Genomic DNA, 21,252 nt, shown 5'->3' with positions numbered 1-21,252 from the left:
CCTTTTGATTTACACAAAAGATAAAACTGTGATGTGATGTAATAGTAATTATAATTATTAACTCAATTTCATTCAAATTTGATTTTAAAAAGTTTTTGTGCAACCTAAACTATTTATACTTGTCAGAAACAAAAAATTAATACCTATGATATTTTTTTTTATATAATTTTTCATTAAGGGTAAATACGTCTGATAATAAAATAACCAAACTTAATTAAGAATGCCTTTAAATATAACACTAACCTACTTATATTTCTTATTATAATAAATATAAGAAACAAGCCTAACGGGGTAGGGACGGGTCTCCTCCCCGTCCCCATTTAATTCTCAAAGAATTCTTTTCCCCACCCCATCTCTCATTTCCTAAATGGCTCTACGTTGAGCTCCATCCCCACCAGAAAGTAACATCCCTTCGTGTATACTTGTTTTAAAAATAAATAATCATCAAACAAACCATGAATTTTAAAAAATATAAGTGAAATAGTAAAAAATATAATAATTTATAAAATATAGCAAAATTTCATCAACAATGCACGTTGTTAAATATCAAAATATTAATAGAAGTTTATTGATATTTATCATGTTTATTGTTTTTGCTGTATTTTATAAATTTTTTGGATCATTTTTTTTATATTTATAAATTATGAAAATATGTATAAATAAGTTTCTAGTCAAATTAGTTCACGGGTGGATTTACCAAAGTGCCAGCGGGAGCACATGTCCTGTTTTACATGATCGATTTTTGTATTTTAATATTAATTTTAAAGTGTTAAATTACAATATATATTAAATGATGTTTTATTTTAAATAAAAGAACTGTGACATAGTGGTTATGCCCTATTCTTACAACCATCAAGTTGACTTTGAGTTTTCCCTCTTGCAACCCCCTATACAGTCCAACATAAAAATCTTCCGTGTGACAACATTAAGTGTAGTATAAACTATATTTAACTTAAAAAAAAACCCAAGTAATCTCTATTTGTCACACTTATCAAATAAAGCTATCTTTTCCTTTTAATCTAAAATCTATTTGATAATTCTATAACGCTAGATGATTAAGTAGACAATGACTTAAAAAACAAAGGATAACACTTATACTTTTCTTTTTAGAGAACCACAGAGCAAAGGTCGCCTTCTTTAACGTGTGGGATGGGAAATAGGGAATCATTGTTGTTCTCCAAACGTCACAAATCATTGGGTCAGTTTGAGTATGTGAACTTTTTGTATTTTTGCAATCTCAAATCAATCATTTCAATTTGCATTCATAAATCCTTCAATTTTATTTTCCCAAAAAATGATCACAAATGCTATCAAACTTCCACACCCTTCATTCGACTACCTTGAAATGTCTCAGTGCTTAACATCTCTTTTTAAACTTCTTTTATGACACCTCTGGGTATTAAAATTAACTTATAATTCACTATCGTTTTAGTTTCTCGTCCAAATAATTAATGTTTCCAACTAATCTGACACTTGTTACACAGTATAATTAACACTTTTTACACAGTATAATTATTTGAAAAATGTTTATTATTCTGTTAACCATTCTCTGACTGACTATAGTATCATTACACAAACTAAAGTAATTTGTATCTCAAATAGACTTTTGTCGAGTTATTCTGTTGGCTAAGTAAAGCACCTTTTTTGGTGTGTCACGTCAACCTATTTCTCAAATATGCATTGGAATAAAGATTATAGGTGTAGTAATTGAAAGTTTTTTTTTCCTCTTGTATATACAATACAGAAGATACAATTTTCTGATGTTATGTAAAGGACTCTTCAATCAGTCCACTCAAAATCATCATTTCTATATCATTTACAACTTCCTCACTTTCACTGCTTGAAAATTCATTCTTCCAACCAATAGCCCACATTCCATTCATCACTTCTTTGCACCATAGGTCTCTACTCAACACTGCATATAGAGTATCTACAATAAGATTATTGCCACATATTGTTTGGTAACTCGTTAGAGTTTCGATGTCGTCGTTCACTTCTTCAACAAGTTTTTCTATGGAAATCTCTATCTTTGTATTGCTCTTATCTCCTAGTACTAAAGAATTGCCTACTGGTAAGTTATAATGGCCTTTACGGTCGACAAGTTCTATTGCACAATCTACAAAAAGTTTCGTATTCAGGGATTCAGGATCATTGCAGCGAGATGCTGCCTGCGGCATTGTTCTACCATTTAGATGGAGATCAAAAAGCTCCTCTGCATGACAGAGGAATGATGAACTTTTCAAAAGTAATGCTTTCAGATTGGTCCCTTGATTGCAGCTTTTGGTATCTGCTTCAGTATGACCATTGTGATCAATTTCTTCAACAGTACTTGTATTGATATCGAGTTTGGGGCTCAATGGCGACAGAGAGTTTGGGTTCTCATGGCAGCCTTCTACAAGATTGATGAGAGAACTAAGTATAAATCACAAACATTTAGACAACTTCATGTACTTGTTCTACTTAGGAAGACAAAGTTATTAAATTTCACTAAAAATCTCTCTTGGATGAAGATATATGAGATTCATACAAGCATGAGGATAGAGAATGAATGCATTTCCAACCCTTTAAGATGAATTGGTCAATAACAGTAGACATTGCAACTAATCCTATTTGTGATGGAAAACTTACCTATAATCTTTGTATCACATTTGTCCATTTCGTTCTCCATAGTAATTAAAGCCATAAGGGTAGTAGTGTTTCGATTTATCTGAAGATCAACACTTTCATTCGTATCAGTAATCTCATCATCTTTCTTGACTTCAACCATGTGAGTCTGTAAGAGAAAAACTGCTTCACTCTCCTTTTACAAGGGGAGAAAAAGGATACTGATGCATAAAAGAAAAAGAGTTTGATGTACCAAAATTTAAAGGATAGTTCAGAACTCACAAATGAATTAACTTCTGAATGGGGAAGTACTAGTTCCTCCTTTTTCTGACAGTCGCGATTGTTAGATATCGCTCTCACTGCTTGTCCTGGCACAGAATCTTGAATGGAGCTACGTTGTTTGTGAGTTCTGTTCTTCCTTGGATTAGTGGATGTCACTTTTTCTTGATGTTTTGGTCTTGACACCACTTTTTCTTTTGGAAATTCTTTTTCCACTGGTTTAGTCAGTTTCTTTGATGTAAGAACTTTCCTATCAATTGGTTCTTTCTCATGGCGCATATCAGGCATTGGATTGGATATTTTCAACTTCTCTGCAATCTGTTTGACTGGAGTCCCTTCTCCCTTTTGTTTGCTGTGCAATTTATCTGAACTCACAATTCCACCATGGAAATCAAAATCTTCAACCGACCAAAGTTCTTTCTTTTTCGTACTTCTTAGCCTAGTTTTTTGGTCAAAAGCATCATCTTTTGAGGAGACATGTCGGTGTTCCTCAAATTTCTCAGATGGAAGAGGCTTGTGTTTTATCAATACAATTGGCAGTCCGTCTTTCAACCTCTGTTTGGAACCATTATTGTAGGAATTTGAGCAATGAATCTTAAACTCTATATCAGAATCACTCTCTCTAAGCCTGTTGACAGGCATTTTTTCAAGTATTTCTCTCAAGGTTCCTTTTCGATGATCCTCCTTGTTGATGACAGATTTAGACTTCGGCATATTCAACGTTGCATCGACGCCAAAGAGAGATGCTTTGTAACCACAGACTTTTTTTAATTCAAACTCTTTCTTCTGAGTAATTTGCATTGATCTTGATGGAATTTCTTCAAGCCCCATAAGCTTAGCAATCAAGTTATTACGTTTCAAATTCTGTTGAGATGTTGTACCATGAGAACAGTTGACATTATCATCAATCATTGAAGATTGGCTGGAACTAGTCAACGAAATTTCCGAATCCAAGTTGGAATTTATATCACAAAAACAAGATTTATGTTCACCAACTGTAACATTACGCACTGAATCTCGCTTCACTGGGCTGTTTCCAATCATCTTCTTAACCTCATCAGCACCAGTTCTGGAAGAACCATGTGTAGAAAGCTTTGATCTTTGAACCTCAACTGGAAAACACTCATCTTCAAGATGAGAAGAAAAACTTCTTGGATATGTCCTCTTCAACCGAATCGACTTATTCGAAGCTTCTTGCAACTTAGCCAACATAATCAGTGAATCTCTTAAACTTGAAGTTTCTTCCAACAAATCCTCAGCAATCTTCTCAGTTTTGCTCTCAGATCTCATCCCCTTAGACCATGAACCAACCATATGATTCAACTTCTCAGCTCCCTGACAAACCTCCATGAATGGAATAGAAGATTGGCCATGAATTCTCTCTCTCATTTTTTTAGAGATCAGCTCCTCTTTCTCTAAATCAGATACTAAACCCTTACTTGAATTCCTACTTGTCCTATGGGCTCTAATCTTTTGTTCTAGTTTCCGAGAATTCATTTTGGATATCTTCATTAAACTGCAATCAACAACCCCTTTTGGATCATCACAAGTGATAAATGATCTATAAACTACTGATTTTACACTGTCTAGAGGCATTTTTATTCAATGGAAAAATTACATCAACAAAATCAGTTTCTACTCATCCCCTTTCCCTTATAATATCACGGTTTTAATTTAAAGAATAAACAATCCTCTAATGCTCGGACGGCAGTGTTCAAATGAAAACAAAGCAAAACGGTTCTTCAGATGAGCCAAAATAAACAACAACGTGGGGAGAAGGTTGAAATTTTCAAACTTTACAACATAATCAAGAAGATTTGAACACAGTTGATATGAAAAACAAAGCTATCTTCCTTTGATCTTCTTGCAAGATTCTGTAAATGAAGATCAAGCCCAGAAGAGAAAAATGACTTAAACAGAGAGAACTTACCAAACCCAGAAAAGAAATAGGTGGAAAAATGAAAATCCAAACAACAAAGAGAAAAGACACACAGAATTTGTAGAGAAATACCAAACCCCATGTGAAGAAACTGAACACTGAACGAAATAGAAACAGAGAAGTCGGTGCATTGACTTCGTGGCAGCTTAAAACGGAGAGGATTCATAACAGAGAGAGAAAAGAAGTCCAAAATTTGGAGCTCAAATTTAATTTTCAATTAAATGGGTTTTGTTTATATTTAATTTTATTTTTTTCTGTAAGACAAGAAAATCAATGGAAGATCATAGTTGTCATAAATGGGGGACACTTGGTTTTTTCCATACGTGTTTCTGCAGAGTGCTAAAACAGTAACTCTGTTTTTTTTAAAAAAGAAACAAAAACCAAGTAGCAGGAGGGTCAAATCTAGACAGAAGAACCCTTCTTCTTCACGAAACCTGAAGATTATCCGTGGCGATTTGATTTCGAAAGGGTTTAAACAAAGTATTTTAAAGAGCAAAACAGAAGTGATTTGTTGTAAAACATGTTTCCTGATATGAACTCAGAAGTCAGAAATTTAAATACAGTGAGAGTGATGAGTTGTAATAATCTTCCTATTTGAATTTTGGTCTTGGGTTACTCTTATGAAGTGTAAATGTGGTAAAAGCAAAAAATCTTTCTTTCCTGACATTTTTTCCCACTTTTCTATAGTAAGAAATAAATGATAAGGTTTTTAAGTGATGCCTTCCCCAACTAAATTTTCTGGGCTATTTTGTTGACCCTTGCAGTTTGTCAGTGGGCTTCCACTAAAGAGGGCAGGATTTTGGGTGATTGATTTTGATTTGTTTATTTTTAATTAAAAAACACAGCCTGAAGTATTTTATTATTGTTCATGGAAAAAGATACGAGCCTTCCAAAATCTTATTTTCATTTATATATTATGTATGCATGTGTGCAAGTTTGTGGACACACATAAGAATGTGTTTGAAATTTGATGGAGATTCTAAGTGATATTTGTTTTACGCTTTTTATGCTATTAGATATGTCATTGGGCTAGTGGTTTTCTGAAACGTGAAATGTTGATACTCATACAATACTAATTGGTATGGGGAGAGGATAAATGTAAGAAAAAGTTACGGCGGCTTCCCATTATATTTTGATAAGAAACTTCTTCCCATTTTGCCATTTTCATAGTTTGATTCTTTATTTACTACGTTCCTTTTATTATAATTGCAATTTTAACTTTGTTCTATGAGTTTTCAATAAATAAATGCATCTACTCTTTCTCAACTAACGGTTACATCTATCATTCTCTCAATTAATTTAATTAATTAATTTCTTTTTAGTATCTTAAAACTGTCTTCACACAAAATTAAATTAGTAAAAAATGTATGACCATTCATTTGCTCTGTTGTAAAGCTATGTAAATTTCTTTCTTTCCTTCTATCACTTGCACATTCTCCCTCATCTTCCTTGTGGCTCATGTTCACACTCTCAATTATTTTCTCTCTTAGTGTTTTTATGTAACATAAAATCTAATTAAATTGTGAGCAATAAAATAAATCTATATATTGGAGAATTTGGTGTAAAGCAAGAGTTACTTTTGTGTTTTTCAACCAATATGTAGAGATGCAAGGAGGCCTCCGACGACACTACAACTATATGACGAATAAGCAATATTCTCATAATATTTGTCATGCACTAGAACATTATTTCATCTATATATCTATATTCGATTAATTTAAATTTTAGTTGTTTACGAGCATTATATTTTGGATTGGAGAGACTTCTTTATCCATTATTTGATCTTACACTACTACAAAATTGGCAATACTTGACGCCTATAGTTTTGAAATACTTATGCTTCTAATAAAAACTGTCAAGTAACATAAAAAACGTCAAAAATAAAAATAAAAAAAATGGAAAAAATATAATTTTTTTAAAAAATACTTGACAACTTAAAAGCGTCAATAATAGTTATTTTTAAATGTCAACAAATAATATATATTTTCACAATTTTCTAAAAAAAAAATTCCCTCTTTTAATTTTCCCAAATTTCCCTTTATCCCCCAATTTCTAAAAAAAAAAAACCCTAGGTTTTTTCCCCAATTTTCCCCTAATTTTTTCCCTCTTCTTCCCTCATTTTCTCTCATCACCAAAACCACTTTGCATCTATGTTCAACTTCCCCATCTTCGGTCTTCCCTTCGAAAACGTCAAGGTCTTGTTCACTTCCCTTATCTTTCGTCTTCCATTTGCGACAACGATATTAGGATTTATGTCCTAAAACTTGTAGATTGTAAATATAATAAATTGACCGTTATTAATAAAGTATTATTATTGTAATAATTTTTGTTGATTATAATATTAGTTTTGTCTTAATAACCAAAATCCAATAAACTAACATTTTAAGCTGTTTAATGAGTCTTGAACAGTATGTAGAGACATACATGAATTAATGTTCAAGATCAGCTTAAAGAGTCTATAGTATAGGAATAAGCCTAGGTACCTTATCTTGGTAACACTATTGATATGACTCAATTTGTATTTGATACAAACGCAATGATCCAATAAAATATTTGAATGAGTTCAAATGTGAATTGGATTCATATTAAAATTATTGGTGATGAGATAAACTTATATTTGAATATGATTCAAATTTAATTTAAGTTAAATATAAGATATTTAATTTAGCTATCAATTAATTGGAGAATTAATTAATAATTTAGTTTTATTTAATTAAATTTATAAGATATTAGAGAGACATTCCTTCACATAAAATTTGAATGAAATATTAATTAAATATGATTTAATTAATTATATTAATATAAATCTATAAGATATTGAAAAGATATTCATTCAAATAAGATTTGAATGAAATATTAATTAAATATGATTTAATTAATTATATTAATATAAATTTATAAGATGGTGGAGAGATATTGATTCAAATAAGATTTGAATGAAATATTAATTAAATAGGATTTAAATAGGATTTAATTAGGGAAATTGCATAAGATAGCATTTTGAGAATATGATATAGCAATTATAGCACATTGTTTTAGAATTTTGCAAATATGGCAAAATTTTCACTTCTCCATCTTAAATTTGATATTATTCTTAAACCACCCTTCAATAACTCATTTCTCTTATTCTTTTTAATGTCATACTCATTATTTATTTATGCTCCCACTTTTTAAGGCACTAATCTTTTAAATTTGATTTCAAATGATTTTGTTTTATTTTTTTACATCAATTTTTTTTTATAGTTTGTCTCAGTTTTGTATATCAGTGTTGTGATATACTTATATTATATGTATTAGTTGGTTAATATACTTACTACGTGATTTTCTTTTTTTCAAATTTTATGCAGTTCATTAGAGTATTATCAAGTATATGAATGATGTAACTCAATATATCATTATCAAGTATATTAATAATATATTGTTAAAGCATATCGGTAAAGTGAATCATTATCAAGTATATGAATCAAGTTTACAAGTGTATATCAATAGTATATCAAGTGTATAAGTAGGACTTCAAGCATGTCAAGTGCATTTAATCAATCGATTGTATAAGTGAAAAATATTAAATGTATTTGCAGTGTATCAGGTGTATCGTATTAGTAATGTTTCGGTATCAAGTGTATCGTATTAGTAATGTTTCGGTATCAAGTGTATCAAAGAGTATCAAGTGCATCAAGTGTATCAATCAAATGTATTGGGTGTATCAAGGGGTGTATTAGGTATATCATACGTGTATAAGGTGTATCAAACGTATATTAGTAACAAGAGCATTTATGAGATTTTACCTCTTGATGTGTGGACTGTGCTTCATTTTTGTAAATAATAAAATGTGTGTGCTATGGACTTAACTATTATAACTTATTTTTCCATTTTTGCAAGTGTCACATTTAATTAATTATTAACTAATTGATTAATTGTTAATTAATTACTAGATTTGTAATAGAATCTCATGATCCTCTCCTACTCATTTTTCTATTCTACGAATGAAAGAGTGGTATAAATATCTAGAAGAAAACATTTTTCTTAAACAAATTGATTAAGAAAAAAAGCCAATGCTTTTGCTCTCTCAAATACCTCTAAAATTTTTCCCATCCCAATTGGTTCTCACAAACCAATTTCATCCTAAAAGATAGGAACATCTACGACGGGTGATGTCCCAATTCGATGGTTTACAAATTCAGAGATGTCAACAAAAGTAAGTTCTCTGTATCTTTTAAATAAAAAGCATGCTTAGTTTTTATTTAGAGTTTTGATTCTAATTTTTTTTCAATGTACTTGTATTTTTGGATTCTCAAATTAAATTGAGTAATGATTCTGTAAAATCTTCTGTTACCATAAATTTTTTATTCCTTCAATTGGCATCAGAGTCATCTCAAATTTTAATTGAGAATAAATATTTGCATTGTCTTAGGTGATTCCTTTTGCATTAGGAATGTGGATTGTCTTAGGTGATTCCTTTTGCATTAGGAATGTGGTTTGTAAAATAGATGTTTTCGATTTTGGCACCATAGATTACAGTTTCTCATTAATTTGATTGATATAAAGGCATGTTGTTTTGGACATTTTAATTCTGTAATCGAGTATGTAAGTATGTGTCGTTCAATGGTATTCGATAACGAGAGTTGCTGTGAAGTGATGATTTTTGGTGTAACAGCGGATTTGATTTTAAAAAAAAAAGGAAAATTTGAAACTAAGATATATGTTTTCCGGGATTTTTTTTAAAAATAATGTCTTTTGGGAAAGTATTTTAAAAAATAAGGTAGTTGGGAAAGTATTTTCAAAAATAGGTGACTGAAGTCGTGTACGGGGTACACGACTTCCACAAATCGATTTGGTGTCGTGGACCGGGCTTACGATATCCGAGTGGAGTCGTGGACCCGGCCCACGTTTTCTGACTGGAGTCGTGTACCCGGTACACGACTCCCGTACAACTGGCACATTTTGCCGCATATGGTGGAAGTTGTGTACCCCGTACACGACTTCCGTACAATGAGTCAACGGTCAACAGTCCAGTCAACCATAGGGTCACGGGTGGACGTAGGGTTTAGAGGGTGTGGACACGTGTCGCGCATGCAGGAAGTCGTGTACGGGGTACATGACTTCGCCTATTTTAAAAACCCTAAATTTCTCTCATTCTGCCTTCATTCCAAATAATTTTTCCTTCCTCTCTAAACTTTTCCTCTTCCTCTTTTTCGTTCTTCCTTCCTCTTTCCTTTCCTCTTCCTTCATCTTTCCTCTCCTCTTCCTTCATATTTCCTCTTCCTTCATCTAGTTTTTTCTCTCTTCATCTTTCATCTTTCCTCTTTCTAACCCATTCTTCATTCCAACTTCATATTTCCTTTCCCCCTCTTCATCTTTTCTCTTCCTATTTCATTCTCCCTTCCAACTTCAAATTTTCTCTTCCCCTCTTCTCTTTTCCTCTCATTCATTTTTCCTTTCAAATTTTCTCTTCCTCTCTTCACTTTTCCTCTTCTATTTCGTCATAAAGGTATGTTTTTCTAAAAATCGTGGACGGGGTATACGATTTTGTTGTTAAAATTATTTTATTTTATTATTATGTTGATAAAATAATTTATTTTTTGTTGTAGGCTTCCCCTATCCTCCATTGTCTCATTCATCTTCACAAGGTATGTTTATTCTAACCCTAATTTTATTTAGATTTGTTATTTTATTTTCTTATTTTGTGGAAAAAAATTGTTTGAATTTAGTTATATTTTTTTAATTTAGTTATGTTATTTTGAATTTAGTTATGTTATTTTGAATTTAGTTATGTTTTTTTTAATTTAGTTATATTTTTTAATTTAGTTATATTTTTTAATGTAGTTATATTTTTGAATTTAGTTATATGTTTGAATTTAGTTATATCTTTGAATTTAGATATATCTTTTGAGTTTTGTTATATGCCTTGAATTTTGACCTTATTAATAATAATAATAATAATAAAATTATTATTATTATTATTAAAAATAATAATTATTAATAAAAATCAAAACCTAACCTAATTAAGGTTAAATGTACTTTTTTTCTTTCCCGATTGATTTGACTAATAATAATAATAATTATAATAAAATTATTATTATTATTATTAAAAATAATAATTATTAATAAAAATCAAAATCTAACCTAATTAATGTTAAATGTATTTTTTTTCTTTCCCGATTGATTTGACTAATAATAATAATAATAATCACAATAAAATTATTATTATTATTATTAAAAATAATAATTATTAATAAAAATCAAAACCTAACCTAATTAATGTTAAATGTACTTTTTTTTGTTTCCCGATTGATTTGACTAATAATAATAATAATTATTATTATTATTAAAAATAATAATTATTAAAAAAAATCAAAACCTAACCTAATTAATGTTAAATGTACTTTTTTTTCTTTCCCGATTGATTTGACTAATAATAATAATAATAATAATAATAATTATTATTATTATTATTAGAAATAATAATTATTAATAAAAATCAAAACCTAACCTAATTAATGTTAAATGTACTTTTTTTATTTCCCAATTGATTTGACTAATAGTAATAATAATAAAATAATAAAAATAATCTTGATTTGACTAATAATAAAAAAATAATAGTAAAAATAATAATGATTTGATTAATAATAATAATAATAAAAACAATAATAATAAGAATAATAAGAAAAAATAATAATAATAATAATAACACATAAAAATAAAAATAATAATAATAATTATTATTGGGGTTATTATTAAAAAATACAATTATTAATAAAAATCTAAAAGGAAAACCTAATTAATGCACCATTAACCTTAGTGTATTTTTTTTGTTTTTTTAACTTTAATAATAATAATAATAATAATAATAATCATAATAATAATAATAATAATAATAACAATCAATCCAAAAGTAAACCATACATTACTGTGTACACTTTATTGTGTACACTACATTACTAATAAAATAAATAGATACATTAAACTGATGATCGTTTTTGTATTTAACAGCTAATTAAATATGTCGTTGCGACCTGAAGATTTAGTTATTCTTGAACCTGGTAATGATGGAGATAGTGATATAGATGTAGAAGTCGATGAACTATTTGGTAATGAAGAAAATATAGAGGAAGAGAATGAAATGATCCCGTCCAATATATTTACACAAATAGATTGGGACATTGCGAATTCTGTTTGTGAACAAGGTTGTACATTGACAGATAGAAATGTATCTGTTGACACATCTTGTTTAATACAGAAGGGAATGATATTTGACTCTAAGGAAGATCTTATGTTGGCTGTTAAGAGGTATTGTGTGACACAACACTATGAAATTGTTGTAGTCAAATCAAACCAACATTTGTGGAATATTCGATGCAAACAGTGGAGTAATGGCTGCAACTGGAGGTTACGTGCTACGAAGCGTAAGAGCCACGGATTGTTTGAGATAACTAAGCTCCAAGGAGAGCACTCGTGTTTGTACTCAAATCTAACACAAGATCACTCACAGTTAGATTCAAATTTCATGAGTGTTCAAATTCAAAACATGGTGAAAGCCGATCCTACTATTACTGTGCCTGTGCTTGTGGAAATCATAAAACAACAATACGGTTACAGTGTTAAGTATGGACGAGTTTGGCAAGCGAAGAAAAAAGCTTTGATAACAGTTTTTGGTGATTGGGAGAAATCATATAATGAGCTTCCATACTGGTTGAGTGCTGTTGTACATTATAATCCGGGAACTCGAGTTGATTGGTTTTTTCTTCCATCCGATGTACCAGGTACAACCATTTTTGGAAGGGTTTTCTGGTCATTTGGTCCTGCAATAGAAGGGTTCAAGCATTGTAGACCATTAATTCAGATCGACGGAACCCATTTGTATGGAAAGTATAAGGGAAAAATGTTAACTGCCTTATCGATTGATGCAAATGGTCATATATTTCCTCTTGCATTTGCTATAGTGGAAGGGAAAAACACGTCTAGTTGGTCATGGTTTCTTCATGCACTTCGCGAATACGTTACTGATCAATATGGTATTTGCTTGATCTCTGACAGACATAGGGGCATTCTTTCTGCCATTAACAATGAAGAGGTAGGTTGGAGTGAACCTCGAGCTGTCCATCGATATTGTCTTCGTCATGTTGCTAGCAACTTCAATCAGAAATATAAATCAAAGCAACTTGGTGTTTAGGGCAGGTAATCAACACCAAAGGCGCAAATTTATAAAAATAATGAAAGAACTACAACGATTGAACCCAGAGTGTCTTGAGTTTTTTGAAGATATTGACGTGGAAAAATGGACTCAGTCACATGACAATGGGTCTCGATATGGGTGGATGACAAGCAATGCAGCTGAATGTATGAACGGTGTATTTAAAGGAGCTCGAATGTTACCCATCACTTCTTTGGTTAGACTAACATTTTATCGCACAATCCTTTATTTCGAACGTCGGCGAGCTGAGATAAGTGAAGCACTCGATCGTGGTGATATTTATACGGAATATGCGATAAGAAAGCTTAAGAAGTGGGAAAAACGAGATTCTGCACATTCAGTGACATCCATTGATAGAGAAACCCAGACATTTGAGGTTCACACGGGTATGAGTATGATTTCTCCCTACAAAGGCCAACACACACAGGTAGTAAGTTTGATGGAAGGGACATGTTCTTGCAATAAGTGGCAGTCGTTTAAGATTCCGTGTTCGCATGTAATTGCAATTTGTAATTACATGCACTTGACATACGTACCATACATTGATGAATGCTACTTGTTGTCGACATTCAAACGTTGTTATGACGGTCGCTTCCATCCAATCCAACACTCAGATTATTGGCCAGAGATATCATTCACTGAAGTTCGCCCCAATGCGGACTTACTTAAAGGACCCGGTCGACCAAGAACTACAAGGATCCAAAATGAAATGGATTGGAAAGAGTCTAGTCAATCAATTAGATGCACGATCTGTAAAGTAGAAGGACATAATAGACGTACTTGTCCTCAACGTGCTTCTTCTTCAAGACACTGATATGTAATTATTTTAGGGTTTGATGTAATTATTAATGCATAACTTCTATGTAATTGTTTGATGTATATCTTAATATTTGATGAATAGTTTAATTATGATTTATTGGTATGTAAAATTAATAACTTAAATTTATAATATTGTAATCATGTAATGGAATTTGGGTCAATTGATCCTCATAGTATTTCGATATTTTTTAGGTTATTTGCATAATGGAACCTGGGCCGAGTGATCCTACACAGCTATATCTACAACCATCCCATCGTTCACAGTCTATATGGGAGGCATCCTCCACAGTTGTTTTGAGTTGTCGACGAAGAGAGGCAGCATCTCAGCGTACGATCCCATTTGATCAGCGTATTGTACCATATTTAGAGGCTGCTGGATTTCTATGGGCTTCCCAAATAGGATTTATGCAGTTGGACTGGCATTTGATTACTACTCTGGTCGAGCGTTGGAGACCAGAGACCCACACATTTCATATGCCTTGTGGGGAATGCACGATCACCCTATAGGATGTTGCAGTTCAGTTAGGGTTACCTGTGGATGGTGAGCCTGTGGTAGGGTCGTTATTATATGACTGGAAGGTACTATGTGAGGATTACTTGGGAGTTCGTCCACCTGAAATGAAAGGTCAACGATTGAGCCTTCCTTGGTTGGCAGAACAGTTCACAGAATTGCCACCGGATGCTGATGTAGTGAGCGTTCAAAGATACGCTCGTGCATACATTATGCAGTTAATTGGAGGCTTTCTATTTGCAGACAAATCAAACACCCTGGTCCACTGTATGTTCCTCCCGCTTTTAATTAATTTTGACCAGGCTGGTACGTATGCTTGGGGCGCTGCATGCCTCGCATGGTTGTATAGGGAATTGTGTCGAGCGAGTAATGCACGATCTTTAGAGATTGCTGGCCCATTAATATTGTTGCAAGTATGGGCGTATGACAGATTTCCTATTCTGGCACCACAAGTACCAGTTGAGGTGTCAGTTGGTCGACCTTTGAGTTTCAGGTATTTTATATATATATATATATATTTAGTAAAATTTGCAGGGTTTATAACTTATTAATGATTTCATTTCTCACATTAGATGGAGCGGCGTTATACCATTGTCAGAACTGTCAGCAAATATGTTGATCACCTACCGAATGTTTTTTGATCGGCTGATCAACTCTCAGGTAGTAAAATATTATACCAATATTGCGTAGGCATGTTTTTTGTTGTTTCCTTATGTTCGTTTTTTTTAACAGATTAATTGGACACCATACACGTCCCACATTATGGCATTGCTTCCACGTCAATGTCATAACGGTCAAGCGATGTGGACATATGTGGGTCCTATGATTTGCTTTCATCTCGTTGAGAAGCATCAAGCAGATCGTGTATTGCGACAGTTCCATATGCTACAAATGCCACCAGAGTTTTGCTCCACAGATCAGGGCCTACACCAAATTGATTTAAGAGGCAAGCACGATCAAGATTGGAGTAGGATTCATGCAGAGCATATAGCAATGTGGCATTCACGAAATAATTTTTGTGCCGAAGCAGAAGCAACACAGAAGCTGACAGTATCAGATAACTACTTTTTCTGGTACACGTCGATTACCCGACGCTTCATGACACCTGATGGCGCTTACTGTTATTGCATGGTAATAGTTTTAATATGATTTATAAATTTAATACAAACATGAACATTTTTTAATTATATTATTTACAATCGTTCAGAATAATTTTGTTGAAGACGTACGTCGAGTCTCCATGGAAAACAATTTTGAAATTTTTAGTCCAATGTGTGACGAAGTCATGGGAGATATAGACAACCTTGTTCAGCGGACTCGACGTTTAAATGTTGCCGACACAGATCGTAGACGCATTCGACGGTGACGACGACGACAAGGCGATGATGTCGTAGAGGGAGATGGGGAAGCTTCTTAAGTTGTATAATTTAAGTGTTTTTAAATTTTGCTAGAACTTATTCAAGTTATATAAATAAAAAGTTGAACTTTTTTAAATTAATTATAAATTAGAAGTTGCTAATATATGATTTAGATGTAGGAGTATTCTTAATAATATCAATATATAATATATATTTTTTAAAAGTAGAGAACCAAGTATTAAAAAAAAACGTTCAAAATTCTTATAAGATATCACTAATGATGTGTTTACCTTTGGTTTATTTTTTTAATTTGTTCATAATAAACATAAACTACCAAAAATTTGGCCATTTAAACAAAAACTAATTTTGTTAATCTTTTAAAATATAATAATTTTACAAACAATTATTTAGGAAGTCGTGTACCCACGTCCACGTGGGTCAAACTCGTGCATACGTGGAGCGAAGTGGTCAAATGTGTTGACATGTGCATTTAGGAAGTCGTGCATTCGTTCAATTTCATTTGGAAGTCGTGTACCCCTTCAATTTCAAAAAAACACCTATTTTTGAAAATAGTTTGGGAAACAACCTTATTCTTATAATTTCTTTCCCAACAACCCTATTTTTCAAAATACTTTCACAAAACACATTATTTTTCAAAACAATCATGTTTTCCGTGTGTCATTTGTAACAATACATGATAACTGGTGCAGTGGTTGATCTTTTTCATTTGAAGTTGGTGGTCGTGTGTTTGAACCTTGCTTATGTGTTTTTTTTTTTAAATTTTCTTTTGTATTAATTTTTAGGGGTGCCATATTCGGTCCATTTTGTTATTTAATCTACTATTACATGTGATGTTTGATTAAATTAATTATATACATAGTGTATGTCATATAGTTTAAAATCGCACCTTAGGATTATAATTATCATGCATGAGTTTTTAAGCATATAGTCATATAGTTCATGCATTTTTATATACTATAAATGTTATAATATTTTGTTTTAATGCATGATTTTGAATTTCATGAGTTTTTAAAGTATGTTGATATTTAAAAAATATGAAATTGGATAAGCATGATGCATGACATTACTTAGTTAAATATAATTTGTTATATTTAAAGTGTTGTATTAATTAAGATGAAAATCAATTTTCATTCAGCATATTACATCCATGGATTAATATAATTGTTATATTAATGTAATGTTTAGCATGCTGCATGATTTATTTTTTTAATTAAAATTTATTTTGATTAATTAAACCATAGGATGTGTTTGCATGAGATTTTCGAAGAAATTTGCTTCGTGGAGTTGAATTTGAGTTGATGTTATATTTTTGTTTGATGCGATGTGGTTCGATCTCTAGAGATTGATCATTTGATTCTCTCTCGACTGGATGCTTACGTTTGAATTGGGGAAGCGAAACACGTGATGTTCTTGAAGTTGGACTCTTAGAGAAAGTTTTGTATCTTCAAAGAAGCTTCAATCTTCAAGGGAAGTTGGAGTTTTTGAAGAACACTTGTATTTTCAAAAAGGAGCTTCAATTTTCAGGAATTAGGAAGTCTTTTAACTCTTGGGAGAATTCTCTAGACCTCTAAAGTCAAAAATTTCCAACATCTTACAAATGAGGAGAATTCCTTTATTTGTAGAGTTCTCTGGTGAGTTTTATGGTCTTAAGCCTGATTGGTTCGTGGACTAGATCCATGGGCTCAACCACATGGATTTGTGTTATATTTAGCATTTGGGCTTAATTAAGTTCATTTTTTTGGCTCAATTGAACTTAGCCCAAGTAAATAATATTTAATTGAAGCAAAATAATTAACTTGATCCAATGGTTAGGATGAAAACATGTGCCATTGTCAAAATTGACCAATTTATGTTTTAAATTTTAATTTGGGACACATTAATTATTTTAATAAGTCTCCAATTCAGTTATAAATATGTTTCATCATTAATTTAGTAAATGACGTTGTCATTTGTGATTGGTCTAAAGATTTTCTATTCAACAGAAGTCCATTTTTCAAGATTTATGCACGTATATGGGTGAATGAATCTCTAAAAAAAGATAAATTTGAAGTCAAAATACGAGTTTTTTTTTTTTTTTTTTTTGCTCAATTTAACATATCAAATTAATCAAACTATGAATATAGTATGATTTAAATTTGAAATAAGGGTTGAAATAGGGTGAAACCTTAAAAATTTCAAAGTTTTATCTGCAATATAATTTTATTTAAGGATAAAAAATTTTAATATGATTTTTTTTTAAAAAATGTAAAATTTGGAACATAACCAAAATTTTAATTTGAAATAAGGATAAAGTTTCTACCGTACCTTAATTTATCTTGAGGATGCACAAGAATTTGGAATCACCAATTTTAATTTGAGATAAAATGAGGCCCTCAATCTTGAGATAAAGTTGGATTTATGACTTCGATTTAAGTTTAAGATAAAAAGGAGGTCATATATGCAAGTTAATTTGACTTGAATTTTCAACCTAGATTTTAATTTTAAAACTGAGAATAATAATTGTTTTTTAAATGTTGAAATATTTAAATATTTTAAATATCTCAAAAAATTAAATCCGAGATTTATCCCAAAAATGAAATAATTTAAAATATGATAAGATAATTGGATTATCTTTTCTTTATTTTAAAAAAAAAATCATTCCTATTCCTTATAGGGATTGAGTTTGTTTTAAAAAGATGATTAAATATCATTCATAATTCTTTTAGGAATTGAATTTTTTGGCCTTATAAATAGACTCGCACCCTGACCATTTATTCCTCATCCAACAACAAAAAGGTATGAAAAACTTTTCTTCTCCTTTTCTCTCTTCCTCCTCTTTTTTTGTTTTTTGCTTTTTTACTAGAGATAAAGGTAAGAACTTCTTCATCTTTTCTTCTTCTTTTTTTTTTTCAATCGTTTGCAGAGATGACTTTGCCGTCAACGATCCAACTTTTACTAGGGGACTATCAGACTTTTGCCATTAGATCTACCTCCTCGATCAAACTTCTTCACCGCCAGTGATCAAACTTCTTCTAGGGGACTGTAGATATCGTATTTTGTCCTATATTTATTTATTATAAAAGAAAAAGAAAAAGAAATTAAATTTGAATTTGAATTTGAATTTGAATTTTAAATTTATATTTTAAAAACAAAAATAATAAAAAAAAAATACATTTAGAAATAAAAAATAAAAATAAAAATAAAAGGGTTGTTTCCTTCCTATTTTTTCTCAACCATCCATTTTCTTCGTCATCACTCCCCCACTTTCACCCACTCTATCACTTTCTCCCACTCTCCCACTTTCTTCTTATTTTTCTGTAGTTTGTACTCCATCTCATGATCTAAAAAAACAATGGACATTGCCCTATAAAAAGGGAAGGAAAAAAAAAAGAAAGGAAATTTTTTTTTTATTATTTGAGAATTTAGAAAGAGATGAAGAGTGAAAGAAGATCAAAAGGAATAACCTTTAGCATTTAAGGGCAGACCTGCTGGTAAGTTTTTTTTTTTTCTCTTTTTATTCATGCTTAATGATACTGCTTTTAATTATGAACTGTTGTGTTCATCATTTTACCGTCATTTGACATGTTAATTTAATTATTTGTATTTTTTTAATACTGAGCATTCTACCTTCCATTATATATTAAATTTTTATTTTTTTATTTTTTAAATATTGAACATTCTGTTGTATGTTAATTTCTTTTTAATTGTTGGGTATCATTGTGTTAATTTCCTTTTATTATTGGGCATCCATTCTGTGGTGATTTCCTTTTATTATTGACATCCATTTTGTATTTGTATTTGGATACTTATTTTTCATTGACACCAATTTTACAGTTAATCACTTATATCCATATGACATGCCTTAATAATTATGCATAATTAATCAATTAGCATCATGTATTTGGTAATACTCATTCTTCATTGGCATCCATTTTACTGTCTTTGTTAATTACTTTATCCATATATCCATATGGCATACTGCGTTGATAATTACTGCTATCCATATATTATCCATGTTAATAATTATCCATGATATAATTAATATTTGGCAACACCCATTTTTCATTTGGCCTATTAATTAATTAGCAACTTGTATGTGACATTTTCACTCACTCATTCTAATTATTTGCATGATGTATTAATTAATCAGTATGCATCTGGCTATAATTATTTGATATTCATTTTGGTGTGATTATTTATTTGCAATATTATTTATTTGCATATTGGGTCAAACCTACTTTGACATTCAACTGTTAATTATTATTTGATATCCATTTGGCCCTCATTTGATTATGCATTAATTAATTATTTTGCATTATGCATTAATCAATTATTTTGCATCATTTTCAATTAATTAATTATCTTGCATGTGTTGTATTAATTAATTATCTTGCATCCTACATTAATATCTTTTACATTTTGCATATATTATCAATGTATTTATTTTATCTTAGCATATTACACTTAAGTATTTTTCAAATTTCATAATGTTTTGTCATTGTTATCATTCATTTTTTAATTTAAATATAATAATGTAAATTGGAGAAAAAGTATTGTTTTTTTATGGATTTTATAATTTAAAATCCATGAATACATGAAATTTTTCCGTTTGAAATTTAATTAATATATTGTTTTTAAATAAACACATTTCATATTTTAAATGAGACTGAGTTGTATTTTCTATGAATTTATTAATTCTAGATATATGAAAATTTTCATTAAACACCTATGATAAAGATTAAAATATCAAGTTTTGGTATCTTAATATTCTTAAGATGAATAAAAATATTTTAAAACAAAAATAAACTTCATTTTTCTTCGATATGAATTGATAAACATGAGACATTTAAACAAAACCTAAATAAAAACTTTCTTATGTGAACCCCTATATTTAATTTAAAAGATAAAATTGGGTAACCATTCTGTGGGTGTTGTAGGGTGCTAACACCTTCCCTACACACAACTGACTCCCGAACTTAAATCTCTGAATTTACGTAGACCATTTTTTTCTTTTTTGGTGACCAATCACACCTTAATATGATTGGTGGTGACTCCAAAATTATTTATTAAGATAAAATAAACGGGGAAGTTGGCCGCTCCACGTCGCGACAGGGACGATCAGGCTTTTGCCCTTCAAACCCACCTCCCTAGTAGGAGCAATTGAACTTCTTTGTTGTTAGCTATCCAACTTCTTCTTGGGGACGATCAGACTTTTGCCGTAAGATCCACCTTCCTAGTAGGAGTGATCTGACTTCTTTATCGTCAGTGATCCAACTTCTTTTAGGGTACGAGGACTTTTGTCGTCAGATCCACCTTCCTAGTAGAAGAGATTGGGCTTCTTTGCCGTCAGTGATCCAACTTCTTCTAGGGGATGATCAAAATTTTTCCGTTAGATCTACCTCTCTAGTAGGAGCGATCGGGTTTCTTCACCATCAGTGATGCAACTTCTTCTAGGGGACGATCGGGCTTTTCCCATCAAATCCACCTCCCTAGTAGGAGCGATTGGGTTCTTCGTCATCAGAGATCCAACTTCTTCTAGGGGACGATCGAG

The 21,252-nt window shown here is 31.0% G+C and overlaps 3 protein-coding genes and 1 long non-coding RNA gene across 7 annotated transcripts; 3 read left to right on the top strand and 1 right to left on the bottom strand.

Moving 5' to 3' along the window:
* The first annotated feature begins 569 nt into the window (after window positions 1–569).
* LOC116401769 lies at window positions 570–5,868 on the top strand. The gene is made up of 2 exons (XR_004214130.1): window positions 570–1,198; window positions 5,587–5,868. It is a non-coding gene; the product is annotated as an uncharacterized LOC116401769 (long non-coding RNA).
* Window positions 1,677–5,409, bottom strand: LOC101223218. 4 transcript variants are annotated; one of them, XM_031880282.1, is made up of 4 exons: window positions 4,814–5,409; window positions 2,887–4,399; window positions 2,629–2,773; window positions 1,677–2,389 (listed from the first exon to the last, which is right to left on the bottom strand). In XM_031880282.1, the coding sequence occupies exons 1-4, from the start codon at window positions 4,951–4,953 to the stop codon at window positions 1,764–1,766; spliced, it is 2,424 nt and encodes an 807-aa protein (XP_031736142.1). In that variant the 5' UTR covers window positions 4,954–5,409; the 3' UTR covers window positions 1,677–1,763. The 4 variants fall into 4 exon arrangements, with proteins under 4 accessions (XP_031736142.1, XP_031736141.1, XP_031736143.1 ...); XM_031880281.1 differs by having other exon boundaries at window positions 1,677–2,392; window positions 4,814–5,406; XM_031880283.1 differs by having other exon boundaries at window positions 1,677–2,392; window positions 4,895–5,405.
* A 4,438-nt stretch (window positions 5,869–10,306) lies between the features above and the next one.
* LOC116402967 (serine/threonine-protein phosphatase 7 long form homolog) lies at window positions 10,307–15,837 on the top strand. The gene is made up of 5 exons (XM_031883601.1): window positions 10,307–10,449; window positions 14,025–14,836; window positions 14,916–15,003; window positions 15,076–15,474; window positions 15,551–15,837. Exons 2-5 carry the CDS (start codon window positions 14,451–14,453, stop codon window positions 15,707–15,709), a joined length of 1,032 nt encoding a protein of 343 aa, XP_031739461.1. The 5' UTR covers window positions 10,307–10,449; window positions 14,025–14,450; the 3' UTR covers window positions 15,710–15,837.
* On the top strand, window positions 11,823–12,992 carry LOC116404107. Its single transcript, XM_031886330.1, has one exon. The coding sequence runs from the start codon at window positions 11,823–11,825 to the stop codon at window positions 12,990–12,992; it is 1,170 nt and encodes a 389-aa protein (XP_031742190.1).
* Window positions 15,838–21,252: the final 5,415 nt, after the last annotated feature.

The sequence above is a fragment of the Cucumis sativus genome, chromosome 1 (genome assembly GCF_000004075.3).
Source record: "Cucumis sativus cultivar 9930 chromosome 1, Cucumber_9930_V3, whole genome shotgun sequence".
Classification (NCBI taxonomy): Eukaryota; Viridiplantae; Streptophyta; class Magnoliopsida; order Cucurbitales; family Cucurbitaceae; genus Cucumis; species Cucumis sativus.
The sequence above is the reverse complement of the archived record's forward strand: the minus strand, read 5'-3'. Positions and strand labels throughout refer to the sequence as shown.